This window comes from Pomacea canaliculata, linkage group LG11 (genome assembly GCF_003073045.1).
Source record: "Pomacea canaliculata isolate SZHN2017 linkage group LG11, ASM307304v1, whole genome shotgun sequence".
Classification (NCBI taxonomy): domain Eukaryota; kingdom Metazoa; phylum Mollusca; class Gastropoda; order Architaenioglossa; family Ampullariidae; genus Pomacea; species Pomacea canaliculata.
The window spans coordinates 1,784,832-1,798,765 of NC_037600.1; the positions used below are offsets into that span (position 1 = coordinate 1,784,832).

The following is a 13,934-nucleotide window of genomic DNA, read 5'->3' on the forward strand; positions in this document are numbered from 1 at the left end:
ATTAGTTAAAGTTCAGATAAGTTAGTAAATTTAATGTTCTTCAATAATATGATATGAAAATTGTTCTTGAGTGTTCGCGAAGTAATTGCTGTTAATCAATATGAAAGGTAAGCTAATGATCGGAGGTACAGAAGACGATCCATTCACTCTTATCTCTCTACAATGTTGTCAGGAATAAGTGTGTGGGGATGACGTATTCTAATTCAATGCTTTTACAGAAGCATTACATAATGCTTTATAAAGGATTAAGTGCCTGGGGATTAAGTGTCGGGGATGAAGTGTCGGGGATTAAGTGTCTGGGGATTAAAAGTCTAGGGGATGAAGTGTCGGGGATGAAGTGTCTGGGGATTAAAAGTCTAGGGGATGAAGTGTCGGGGATGAAGTGTCTGGGGATTAAGTGACCGGACACCATAAAGGTTAGACTGACAAAAGACCAAATGTGTTACTGACTTTACTGGAGTCGTTACTGTCAGTACAATATGTTGGATACAACACATGGTGTTATTAGTGAGATGGACTCACTGTGTTGTTTACTGCATTGTATTGGGAACAATTAGAAAATCCCGAAACTATTCAATACTTAGTCACAAAGTGGAACAATCAGCGGCAAATAACCAACAGACATCTCTTAATGACAGGAAGATGTGTGAGTCCGGTTTTATGAATTGTACACAGGTAAGCTGCTAATAATAACACAATGGATCATTGTTTACAATATTACAGAGGTGAACAGCGGGAATATATTTTGTACAGAAGTCATGTAAGTCAAACAAATAACACAACACGAGGTAGATAACTCAGATTCAAGATTCTATATTAATGTCACTATCTAAAACGTATTGAGGTATTACATATACACATATAGAGATAGTAAAGTGATCAATTATTTTTACATTGTTCAGCAATATTTTTTACAATTAAGTGGTCATTAAATTGATATCTTACATCATTAGTGTTACAAAGTTTACAAAGCCTAATTTTGGCAACATTTATCCACGGGAAGGTAGTTGTTCAATGTCATAAACCTTATAAAGTGAGATAATCATGGGGAGTAAGTTTAACTAAGTTTCTAGTTAAAGATGTCAGCGACACTCCTGTCCACGTAGACGCCTGGACATCTGCGCCTTCTTTCTTCAGACAATAACTCTGGCTCTGTTGTAGGCCTGCATACATATATATATATAAATTTATAATTATATATATATATGAAAAAAATTTATACTAGAGCAACTAATAAAAATACCTCACTCAATCTTTACTATTATTATATACAAAGCGGAGTGTAAACTCGAAAAGTCAGTTTATTTTCACCATTCACAGAAAACGAACCTTTTCTTTACCCCTCGTCAATATTTTTACACTAGACTTATCTCACCTCACCTAACACACGTCTAAAGTATTTGTCTTCTACATCAACATCAAACTGTAGCACCAGCTCTAGCAGCCTTGTCAGCGACTGGACCACTTGCATCCAGCTTAGTACATGGACAGTTTGAAGCTTTGATACTCAGTCTGTGACATCTCTGGATGAGAGAGAGAGGAGCGAATAAGAAGCAAGGGCTCACAGAAGAAGTGACTTAAGGGCTTCAATTAATCAAGGAGTCATCTGCCATCTTGTTGACCAGTGATAAGGTCACTTCATTGTGTCACATCATGTGTAATTGTTGTCGCTGTTCTTTGAGTACCGTGTGTACAGCGTGTGATGTGAGTACTGTGTGTGATGAGTGTACTGTGTAATGTCTTGTTTACAAAAAGCGTTCCTTTGGTCAACTAACTTTATCTCCCGTAACTATTTCTACCAGAAGCCAGGAGAATATCTACAGGAATCGTCTAGAGTGTGGAGAGACAAGTGATGACCACAACAGGGACGTTGTGTGAAGGCTGCACGTGCCCTCACCCTACAGACTTGTGGGATACAACGACACTTTGTCTACAGGACGAGTGGTGAGGAAACTACAACCGGACCAACATCTTCACAGACACTAGCATGACAGTCACGTGATCACTGGCCCGTAACCACTCGTCCTCACTAATGTCTGTAACTTATTTAGAAACCGGATATTAGGCTACAGGAACTACAGAACACAATCAGTTACTGTTCACGTTTATCTTTCTCTCTGTATGTCGAGGTGGTCGCCTACACACAATGTTTGAAGACTCGGCTACACAGCTAAGAATAATCCGTGTACATCACAGTCCTTGTCTTGTTCTCGTCGTTTTATTACGGGTACATTGTACTGAGCTGTTTGCTTTACACACAATTGTATTTAGCTTTTTGCTGCTAATACAATACACAAGGTCCTTAGTTTATTTTTGTTTATTGCTTGTTACTCCTCGGGGAGCATAGGGCCACAACAACACTTCGCCAGCGGACCCGCTATAGCGCAGCCCCCTCAGTTGGGCCTGTGAGGTTCCAATGTCCTTTGCCTCCTCTACTGTTCTTTTCCAAGTTTGCTTTGGTCGCCCTCTTCCCCTGAGGGTTCCAGTCACGTGCCTGCCTGGCAATGGTGTCAGCTGGTTTGCGCAGGGTGTGTCCTACCCAGCCCCATATGCGCTTTATGATGTCCTGGCTAGTGGCATTCTGGTTGGTTCTTGTCCACAGGGTGCTGTTGGAGATCGTCAGGCCATCTTATTCTCAGAATATGGCGTAGGCATCGGTTGGTAAAGGTCTGGAGCTTGTTGTTGATGATGTTTGTCACTCTCCAGGTGTCAGAACCATGCAGCAGGACTGCCTTCACATTGGTGTTGAAGATGTGGATCTTACTGCGGAAGGATAATGCTCGGGAGTTCAGATGGGATGTAGGCTGTTGAAAGAATGCTCGCCTTGTTGATGCCATCATCCGCTCCACCATCCTTGTTGACACAAGATACCTGTAGCAGTCTGTTTCTGGGATGTTCTGTCAATTTCTGCCTGGTGCGATGACAGTCTGAACATATCTGACATGATACCATGTATGGAGTCTACTGAAGGTTGTCGTGTCTGACATGACACAAGGGCGACATTGTCACAAGTTTAGAGAGCTGGAGAACCTACATCCGAGTGGGACAGACGATGTCAGCATCCTGACGAGAGCTGCAGTGGTGACGATGTGCGATGCTGGCTGAGACTAAAGTCGTCTGCCGCCCTCATATCACGTGACTCAGTCCTCGCAGTCCTCGTCATCCATAGTCTTCTATTTTATTGACAGTCGTGCGCTGGTTTCTACCACAGAATCCTGTCATTTCTCTCTACCTTCAGCCTTCCGTGTCCTGTCACCATGCTCTGATACTTCACACACTGAGGTGAGTGTCAGCGACAGACACACTGACACTGTCTGATCACTGTCATGTCACAAGACAGAAATTCATGTTGTGCTTAAGGTGAGTGGTGTATAGTTTCCGACTAATTTGATGGATTATTCTTTGAGGAAACTTCAGAGTGAAGACATATTTACATTTTTTACATATTTTGTCAAGCATGTTACTATATTTGACAAAGGCGATCTTGTCTAGAACTAAAGTCAGTCATATCAAGATTTACATGTGGATGTGTTAAGTTCTAAGTAATGATCTTATACAGTTTATGAACTCTCAAATGATCCTCCCTGATTTAAGTAACCATCCATTATAATCATTGTTGACAAAGCATCACAGCGACATTACATAATGATTACAAGTCTGCTTACTGATGTCTATAGCGACATCACACAGTAATGACTGAACTCCACTAACATTATAGAGTCATTACTGTTTACTGAAATACACTGACATCCTCAAGAATTAAATACTAAACTCCACTGTGACATGATTACAGACCTGTTTACTGATCTCCAGCGTGACGTCACATTGGACAACTGTCAACAATGTCTGGTCATCAGCCGTCTGCTCCACAACAGGTAAGACACTGAAAGGTTTGATGAATTTCGATCTGAGCACTTTTAAAATATCATCATCGTCGTCGTCGTCGTCGTCGTCGTCGTCGTCGTCGTCATCATCATCATCATCATCATCATCATCAGTGATGTTTGCGGTGTTTAGCCTCGTGATGTTTTCTCACTGTAACAACTCTCACAGGGACAGCGCCCTAAAGGAAGAGGAGGCAAACAACATTGTAGAGGTCGTGGCCGGGTGGAAGTCTACCTACACACCGTGACTGACCAACAGGCTGAGCTACTGACTGACACAGGTGAGTGGAATGTTTACAGTCACTTCATTCTCTAAAGACAACAGCTGTAAGTAGGATAAACAGCAAACAGGAGTAAAGTAGATAACATTCATAATCACTAACTCCATGTGAATGACAAAGGACCTACAGATGATAATATTATTTTAGCCAACACACGTCCCCTGGAAGAGGTGAAGAAGAAGTCAGGTGCTGACATAGACTTTGACCCCAACCACTCACCTGTACCAGGTGTGAAGTTTCTCACCATCCGCGGTAATGCTTCTCAGATCAAAGCAGCAGTTAGTCTCATCAATCAGAAGACAGGCTCAAAGGTTTGTTTGTTTGTTTGTTTGTTTGTTTGTTTGTTTTTTAAGAACATATTACGATATTGTGTAACACAAAAAAACACAGGACATCAGCCTTATTGGATGTCGATAACCAGTGTCTGATACAGGTTTGAACAAAACGTAAAACATGCAAAACGTCTTAACACAACAGTTCATGTATATTTATATTTACCAAAATGATTTTGACACAGGACCCATTACCAGACCAGGCCCAGACATTCTGGCTACAGTGGGTTGAGGCCGCGTTCCCTGATCTCGACTCTCGCGCCTACTTCCTGCCTCCTGTCTACGTCAACCGCGTGCCCATGACTAGACAGACAGCTGCTGGTCAGGAGGTTCTCATGCTAGAGACAGGTCAGTCATGTCAGTCAGGTCAGTCAGGTCAGACAGGTCAGTCAGGTCAGTCAGGTCAGACAGGTCAGTCAGGTCAGTCAGGTCAGTCAAGTCAGACAGGTCAGTCAGGTCAGTCAAGTCAGTCAAGTCAGCCAGTCAGGTCAGTCAGGTCAGTCAGGTCAGTCAAGTCAGACAGGTCAGACAGGTCAGTCAAGTCAGCCAGGTCAGTCAGGTCAGTCGGGTCAGTCAGGTCAGACGGCGATGATTCCATCAGCTGCTGCTTCCATTCCTCAGCCACCTCGCGTTCAGGACAGTGACCTCAGAGACGATGCGGCCATGCAAAGGGTGCTCTTGTGTCTCCAGAAACTGTGTGAAGACAACAAAGAAATCCTGGTTGGACTGACTCAGCTTCAGTTCGGCGAGTACCTGGGGGAACCTTGTTATGCTGCTGCAGCTGCACAGCTCCCCCTAGCGGCCAACCTCCCTTCTGCTCTGCCATGGAAGTATAAACGTGGCGACTTTGATGTGCTTCTCATTCACCGACATTTCGGTTTAGTCACGTGCGAGGTGAAGGCCTTTGGTGACAACACACAGGCTCTGAATATGTCGAAGGACGATAAAGACAAAAACATCAGAAAGAAGCTGACAGAGGCCGTGTCACAGCTGGACAAGGCGGAGGCCATGTTGTCTCACCTGGTGTCCGACATCGCTCCCGGTCTGCCCGTCACTAAGGTCATCGCCTTCCCCAACCTCACGGCTGACGAGGTTCAACAGGCCATATCCGGCGACCCCCAGCTGACTCAGGTCTCAGCTCTCTTCTTTGTACATTATAATCATCACGTTTACAAACACGTTTCTATCAAAAATTAAGAATTTGAATTTGTCAACATTGTATAAGAATAAATTACATTTTTTTGAAATGTTTGATGCTAGAAAGAGTTGATTGATGTTTTGACTTATTTGTTTTAATTTTAATTTAATTTTAATTTTTAATTTTAAGTTTTCGCCAACTTACAAGTATTTCGGATAGCTTTGAAAATGTGTCTCACAAGCCATTAGTGTGCTACTCTATTTATTTTAATTTTACAAATTTTAAATAGTGTATAATAACGTTGTAATTACTTTCATGTTACTGTGCTTTATATCTGTTAGTTAAAAACCTCGACATATTTAGCTCATTTCTCTTTAATTAAGAGAAGTTTTTTATACAGGACCTATGTCGGTGTCTGGGAACAACAGATCCCTTCAACATCCCAGGTCTGTGTCTGTGCTGTGATCAGCTGTCTGACCCCAAGACCCCGTATGACGTCAGTAGTCACGTGCTGAGGGAACTCGGACACTGGTGGCAGCGACGTGTGGCTGGGGCTGGACCTGTCAGTCACATGACACCTGGGGTGTACAAGACACTGGTAGCCAGGTAAATATGACAATAATGTGTAGTCACAATCCTCACGTGCAGACACGCTGTAAATCGGCGACACGCGCTGTAACCACACTAACAGCCGCACCTGCTGACGTCACGAAAACACGACTCACGACTGTGACCCCAGTGACACACGTTGTATTACATTTACATTGTACACATGTCATTATCAGCAGTCACTTGTAACTCTAAAATAAAAATGACCGTCTGATTGCATTATTTACAGGAATTTGTTGACAAACACTTTTTGGAAAGCCCTTGTAGAAATTCGTTAGATTAAAATTTTAGTGCATTTCAAATGTTTGTATTTTCATAGTGTTAATAGAATATATGTCAAAAGTGACCCACATAAGACCGGCTAATTTTTTTTCCTCGAAGGTTTTCACAAATTCACACAAACAGAACTTTGCAATCCTTCCTCCCCGACACAGAAGGACTCTATCGCGTTTGAAGCGGATATGTAGCTCATGAAAGCAGTATTCATCCACTGATGTAGCTTCAGGTTCAACAACAACAAAAATAAATAAATAAATAAATAAAATAAAGATATTGTAAGCAGTCCAATCTTCAAGAGGCGAACCATTGTCACAGTGTTATAATTATTCTCTTGTTTTATCTGAGTACTTTTTTTTTCTCCCAGCTCACTAACTGCCTGCTGTGAACATATTGAACGATAAACATATTTCCCCTTACAAATTTTTGTTACTCTGCTTTGCTTCGTGCTGGAGTACTTTAATTTCGAGCAGATTATTGTGTCCATTGTAGAAGTAAGCTTTAGAAGATTTCTTTACAGAACATAGCTTAAAGAGTGAAAAAACGTTTCTCTTTAGTTTTTATAGACATTAGATATTTTGATTTTGGAAACATTAAATACAGTTAACAATTAACTTATTATTAATTATAAAATAATCAGTAATTGTGTTTGTAAAAGACCTCAATTGATGTGACTGTACCAGGTTCTGTGGTCCGGCGACAACAGTGACTGTGCCATGTACAAGTCCTCCACGTGTGAGTGTCAAGACCCTGGGTCAGGCCGTGTGGTGGACAGGAGAGTGCTATACTGCTGTCATCACACTCTTCCCGGAGCAAGTTCACCTGCTACACACGGCGCCTCCCACACTCTTTGTCACCGGACCGCCCGGTACAGGTAAAACTGTGGTGCTGCTGATGATGGGTATAAAATGGCTGCTTGATGGTCACCCTGTCTACATTATTAGTAGTTGTCCTAAAAGTCTTGCAGCGAGCACCATGATGTATCACCTGTTGCTGCAGACAGTAAAGACACAACAGTCAGCAGGTGTATCAACAGGTCAGCCACACCTCCTGCAGTATTATCATAATTTCAACGATAACGACGCGGAGAAAGCCGCCAACAACTTGTCGCAGGCAGCAAGAGGAGGGTCGTTGTACGTCATCGCTGATGAAGTGAGCGGGTGAGTAGAACATCGTGTGTATGAATGATACACAGGTAGATGCCACTCGCTGTGATCTTAAAATCACCACAAGGTGTTTAACAGGTGATGATTTCTTACTGAAAGGGACACCTGCCCTGCTCACGCAAGTTTCGCTCAGGTACGCCTATAAATTTTTCGCGCACGATTTTTGCACTGACACGTTCTACGCATGCGCGACCTTCCATACGTGGTTACCAAGGTGATAAACCTTGTCCTCGACCATCTGAAAGAAACACTAGGTATAAAAGTAAGAAATGTCGAGATGGATATGCTTCAAGACAGCTGGTAAAATTAGATGACAAAGTTGTGATTTGTCCTGAAGATATTGCGACAGTTAGCACTGAGTTGAAGACAACGAAGGTGAGGAAAGATGTGGAACAGAAGACTACACCAGTTCATGGATTGAATATTTAGTCAATAGCCAAGACATTGATAATATTACTGAATGTGCATTTAAGACTTTATTATTTAAAGTTGGCAAACAAATCTGGCTGTTTAAGAACTTTGCATGTTGAATATATTTTCAAGTAGAATTTCTTTCATAAGTGACATATTTATTACGACTATATTTACTGCTTATCTTGGTAATCATATTCACCCTCCTATCCTCTTTCTCCCATAGATATCATAAACACAGAAAGTAAGATATATACACATATTTTTTTTTTCAATGTACACTACAATTTGTTTATCATCTGCCGGCCATGTACGTGTTGAACAAGATGAGACGAGCTGTAGTCCTTACACATCAGTTCTGTACATCTGTACACAATTCTTGTCAGTAACAAACGGTAATGCTTGTTAATTCCTTAATTTTATTTGTACAAGATACATGTATGTGTATATTTACACATTGTGCTTCAGACAACAGACATCTACTCTCTCTTGCCTCCCTCCCTCCTGCATGTATACACATCTACACACACACAACCACAGCATTCACCGCTATTCACACACATTATTATGTACAGTGTCAGTGAGCTTAGTATACAAGTAGCCTCCCCTTGACATCAACGTGTTACACAATTACTGTCTAGTCACACACAACACAGACATACTCTGAACACGTGACAAACAGTTGTTGTTTATTGTGATTTACAGTGATATTTGTGTTGCTGATACTTCATAAAATACTTTGACAGGAATTGAACACTTGTGATGTTTGTGTGTGACGGTAACTATGGTAACACTCATGTCTGTCACAGGGTAGACTTCCCCACTGTGTGTGACAAGCTGCTGACACAAGTTCCTCATCTTCATCTGTGGGCGGCAAGTTGTAACCATAGACCTGGATTCGCCAGCTGGCCAGTGGAATATTTAACCAGACCCCTCCGCTCTCCACCGGCCGTCGTCAGGGAAGTCGAGCAGGACGAGGTGATCACTGAGTACCGTAATGTCCTGCCGTACAGTGAGCGAGGTGTGGCCAACCACACAGACGGCCCGCCAGTCAAACGAGTAGATCACCGAGGTGAAGGTCACTCAGATTTCACTCCAGCTAGGTGTGTGACGTGCGGTCGTGACGTGGCCAGCTTCCTACACAGTCTTCGTGTTGGTGTTACAGGTAGGTGTGGGTATTGTGTAGTGTAACGTCTGTTGACAGGTGAACAGTTAACGGTGTGATAAATAGCAAAGAGGTTAGAAATCGTCTTCTAAATATTAGTGTGACATGTCCGTTTGCCTAACAGCTCTTTATCATATTTTGTCTTCATCCTTTTATCGGCGCCAGGGTTTGTGTGGACTGGTCATCTCTGGAAGTGTGACATCATTATTTTGGATTCTGCATTTGTTTCTGTATCTCCACAACCTGTCTCAGTTTTCTAGAACATTTGTATTCAACTGTAACATCTGCGTCATCTTGCCATGTGTTAGACGTGTTCATCATTTGTATTACTTGTGTCTACTTCACTGACACTGTTAACCTGTTTGGCACTGCTGACCACTCACTTCTCCATTGTGTGATGTGCCGACCTGTGCCTCATGGCTGCACTGTCTGTAGAGTAGATGTTTGTGTCCTCTTCATCTCAACGATGTGACTGACGATGAGTGTGATGTCAGGGATTGGTGGTTGTCTGTCGTCTGCTCCATGTGTGTTTGAGGCTGCTGTCACGTGATCTTGTGTCTGGATACTTACCTGTGTTGCCTACAACTGAAGTATTCAGGTGAATCTGTGTTCACCTCCTCTTGACTGTGTGACACCTGTAATGTTGTTGTCTGTAACGCCGTTGTTTGTGTTGTTTACTTTGTGTACAGCATGTCGAGTTTACCTGTAGTGTGATTGTGTGTGGAGTCTGGTAATCTACATGGACATGGCTGACTGATTATGTCAAAGTTCATAACGGGAAAGTGCGCTATTGAAACGCCGCCACCAACAAGATCATCATCATTAAGAGACTGTTAGTCACGTGTGTCTGTCATTTTAAGTGGTGTTTATATCCATGTGTCTGTCAGTGTGTACGCTGTATCTCCGACAAGTAACTAACAGTAGAAACTAACTTTGAATGTTAACAGAGAATGTCACGACAACAGCCACGACCGTCACCTCCACCAACGGCGGCACAACATCGCCCTGCCTGCAGTGGAGAGACGTGCTGGTGTTGGCATTATATAACATGAGTGACGACTCGGGTATGGTGAAGGGACTTCAAGAAGCGGGTATCCCAGTGCGGATGATGACGGACGTTGATATTGATGACGTGGCCACGGCCCGCAGTGACGTGGTGTGGGTGACGGATGCACAACGTGTTTGTGGTCTGGAGAGAAAAGTCATCGTCTGTCTGGGGAATTCTACTTATGCTGGGTTCTACTCTATGGCCAGGTGTACGTCACAACTTGTGATTGTCTGCGATGTAAACGATCCGAAAAGTGTCTGACGGCATCACCTCGTGACGTCATACACATGCTGTGTATGACAGAATTACTTACAACAGGAGGTGCAGTCGGTGTCTCTCTTCATACAGCACTAGTGTAGACATCAACCCTATACAATGAGTGTTGTTTGCACAACAACTAGTATTAACAACATTATACGACAGACAGACTGGGTCTTGTATACTTAACCTTAAGGTGAGGGTTAGAGGGTGAGGTTGATGACCTCCTGTTACCACAAGACTGACCAGTAAACAGTTACATCTAAAATGTTGGCTAGTAAACCCCAAATCAAGATTGTTTAGCAACAAAAAGTAATCAACATCCTTAGAATGAGTGTTTGTTAGAAATAACGTGTCAGCACTCAATCGTTTGAGTGTTGACGTTCTGCACTGTTGTTGTTGTTGTTGTTGTTGTTGTTCTTGCAATGTAGCAGATGTAGATATGTGTCGAAGCATAGCTTATTCAACCAACATCAACTGTCATCACTTGTCTCTACATGTTACTGAGCCAACACTGCAACCTGGAGTCAACCGACACACTATAGACATAAAAACAATAACATATTGAAATGTCATTATGATCTTTATTATGTAGCACACACGTGTGGCAAACCAACGAACAAGAACTATTGCTGTTTACGAACTTTGTTCATTGAAAAAAAAATGTACCAACAAATTGTAGTCGACTTATCCAGTAGATATGATGCGCTCTGTTGACGCACTTCACTACAACACAATCACCACAAACATCTCAGGCAGCCATGGGACCTCCATTGCCCTCCTGCATGAACTAGCGGCGCAAAGTTTCTGTCATCTCCTGGCCTCCTGTTGTCCCTGGCAACAACTCATTAGGAGCATCCTCTTCGCTGTCCTGCTCTGCCCATGCTGTCACTTGCCGGTGTACGTCACAACTTCTTATTGTCTACCCTTCGAAGGGTATCTGACTTCATACACATATTGTGTTTGACACATTTACACACGTTTACTCACAACAGGAGGTGCAGGGGGGGGGGGATTTGGTGTTTTACGCCGTGCCAGCAGCTAAGGCTATATTACGGCAAGTAGCCAGCCCTGTAAACAGATGCCACGTGCAGAGAAAGATCAGCGTGCCCGACACGAGAAATGAACTCTGGGCAGCCGACATTCACTGTATTGGTGACAGGCGCTAACCGTTGCGCCACGGGACCGCTGAAACAGGAGGTGCAGTCGGTTTATCTCTTTACACAACAACTAGTGTAAACATCAACATCATTTAGCGGTTTTTTTTTTAATTGACGAACGAGGCGGGGAGGAGAATATGCCAAACTCGCCCACGGGTAAAGGGGTTACTTCAGCTGGCTCTCTTCACCCGACTTTCACCATCACACACCCACTCACCCGCTTATTCGCACGTCCACACGCATACGCGCTGATAAACACTTTAAAACGCATGTGCAAATACAACCGACAAGACAGTTGTACAACATTATCTCTTGAAACAAGAAAAATAAAGCTGACATGAAATCAGTTTTACAGAATAATGGATTTAGAAGATAACTAGTCCTTACGTCAATCTTCACATACGTCTAAACACACTGCTCGTCCCTGGTCTACAGTTGACAGTCTCGGAATCCGAGAAGCCACCTAACCACGAACTGTTACTTTACACTGGCACTGGTAGCACCACTCGACTACGTTGCCCTCGGCTAGTTGAAGATTAGTACAACTGACTGCAAGCACTCTGCCTTCTCGAAGATTTCCTGCCGCTGCTCCGCCACAGTTGCCCCGGCAATAGAAGGCAGCGACGATTCTCAAAGGTGGAAACAACTTCTCTGCTGTTCTCTGAAGACGACGACAACGGGACCGGTGTCTCTACCAGACGCGGCCTCGCACGTCCTGCTGCCGGACACAGTTGGCTCCATCTCTTGTCGTTTGGGAGAATCAGCCTCTTATTAGCACCACACTCTCTCCTCTCTACACAACCAGACTGTGATGCGTGATTGGTTGTAGTCATGTGGTAGACCAATCGAATGCATGTATGGCCACCAGCCAGCGTTTTAATATTGGGTTTAGACCCAATTTCGAGGGTCTTTTGCTACATGTGTAGGGTAGATTTGACTGCATGAAAAAAAAACTGTTTATACACCACCTTACTTATTCTCTTCCTTCTTTGACAAAGTTTTACTATCTGTCGTTCCATCAAACATCAAAACCAGAGAAACAGAATAAGCGACCGACTGGTGTGTTGGTCATGAATGGTCATATTACGGTCATGATGGTGGTGACATCAAACACAATGTCTACATCACAGGACGTGAGATACTTTGCTCCCTGGAGGTAAGTTTTTAATCGCCTGACCTAGTCCTACCGATCATCTGGTGTTCCAGAGGTGACTAAGAGCCTTCGGTTGATCCCAGCCTGACTGACACCTCATCTCGTGCTCGCCTCTCGACGTAACCGTGTCACGTGACATCACAGCGTGACAGCGTTTAAGTCAACGTCACGTGACATAGGCAGTCAACACCCATAACTATCAACGAGGTGTGAGACGCACTACTTCTCATCGTCATCCTTAGCTGCAGACCAAAATAGGAATCACACCCGCGTTAACCGAACGCATACACAAACATACAGGCACACACACACATGTGTCAGTATACAGAAACGTACTGTATATCAGTATTCGTTCTGCATATAAACATAATGCAACACACTAACGGCCAGTGTCAACTAAGCTTCCTGGAGATACCCGATGTCAGTCATGTCAGACGTGTGTATTGCATAAAAAAGTTGCATAAAAGCTGGACATCAACATTTTCTTAAGCAGCTGCAGGAAGGTAATCAGAGTTTGAAGTCAACATTGCCGATGTGTACGTCTAAAATCTGAGTAATGGAAGATAACCAGATGTGACAGTAGAGATAAAATGACCAGAAAGAGACGAAAAGTGGCACAGACACAGAAATACACACATGGAGGTAATTAATATCGTCACAGAAGAACTGATGAACATGAGACACAACAGTTCACGCAGATAAACTGGCAAATGTGGAAGTGAGTGAGAGGAGTCACACTTTAGCCAATTAGTTATAAATGAAATACTTCAGTTTTTACCGAGTTTATCTCTGTCTAGCTACAGAATACATCATGTGCTTACAGAATGCAATGTGCCTCAGATAATGCTACCTCACCACAGCGTGAAGGGAAGCGAGAGTGGCTCACCTGACTAGACGACGTATGACGACATTGTTGACAGTGGTCTCCCCTGTACAGGACCAAGTTTGTAGAAGGCAGAGTCTGCTCCCTTTGGGAGAAACAGTTATTTGTGTAGGGTCAAAGTGTAATATAGTGTCAGTGGCACGGTGTCAGTGCCATAGTGTCAGTGGAAG

General features: G+C 43.2%; 1 protein-coding gene across 1 annotated transcript; it reads left to right on the forward strand.

Moving 5' to 3' along the window:
- The first annotated feature begins 4,952 nt into the window (after window positions 1-4,952).
- LOC112575641 lies at window positions 4,953-11,482 on the forward strand. The gene is made up of 6 exons (XM_025257616.1): window positions 4,953-5,628; window positions 6,036-6,091; window positions 6,474-6,517; window positions 7,296-7,680; window positions 8,907-9,262; window positions 10,210-11,482. Exons 1-6 carry the CDS (start codon window positions 5,086-5,088, stop codon window positions 10,569-10,571), a joined length of 1,746 nt encoding a protein of 581 aa, XP_025113401.1. The 5' UTR covers window positions 4,953-5,085; the 3' UTR covers window positions 10,572-11,482.
- Window positions 11,483-13,934: the final 2,452 nt, after the last annotated feature.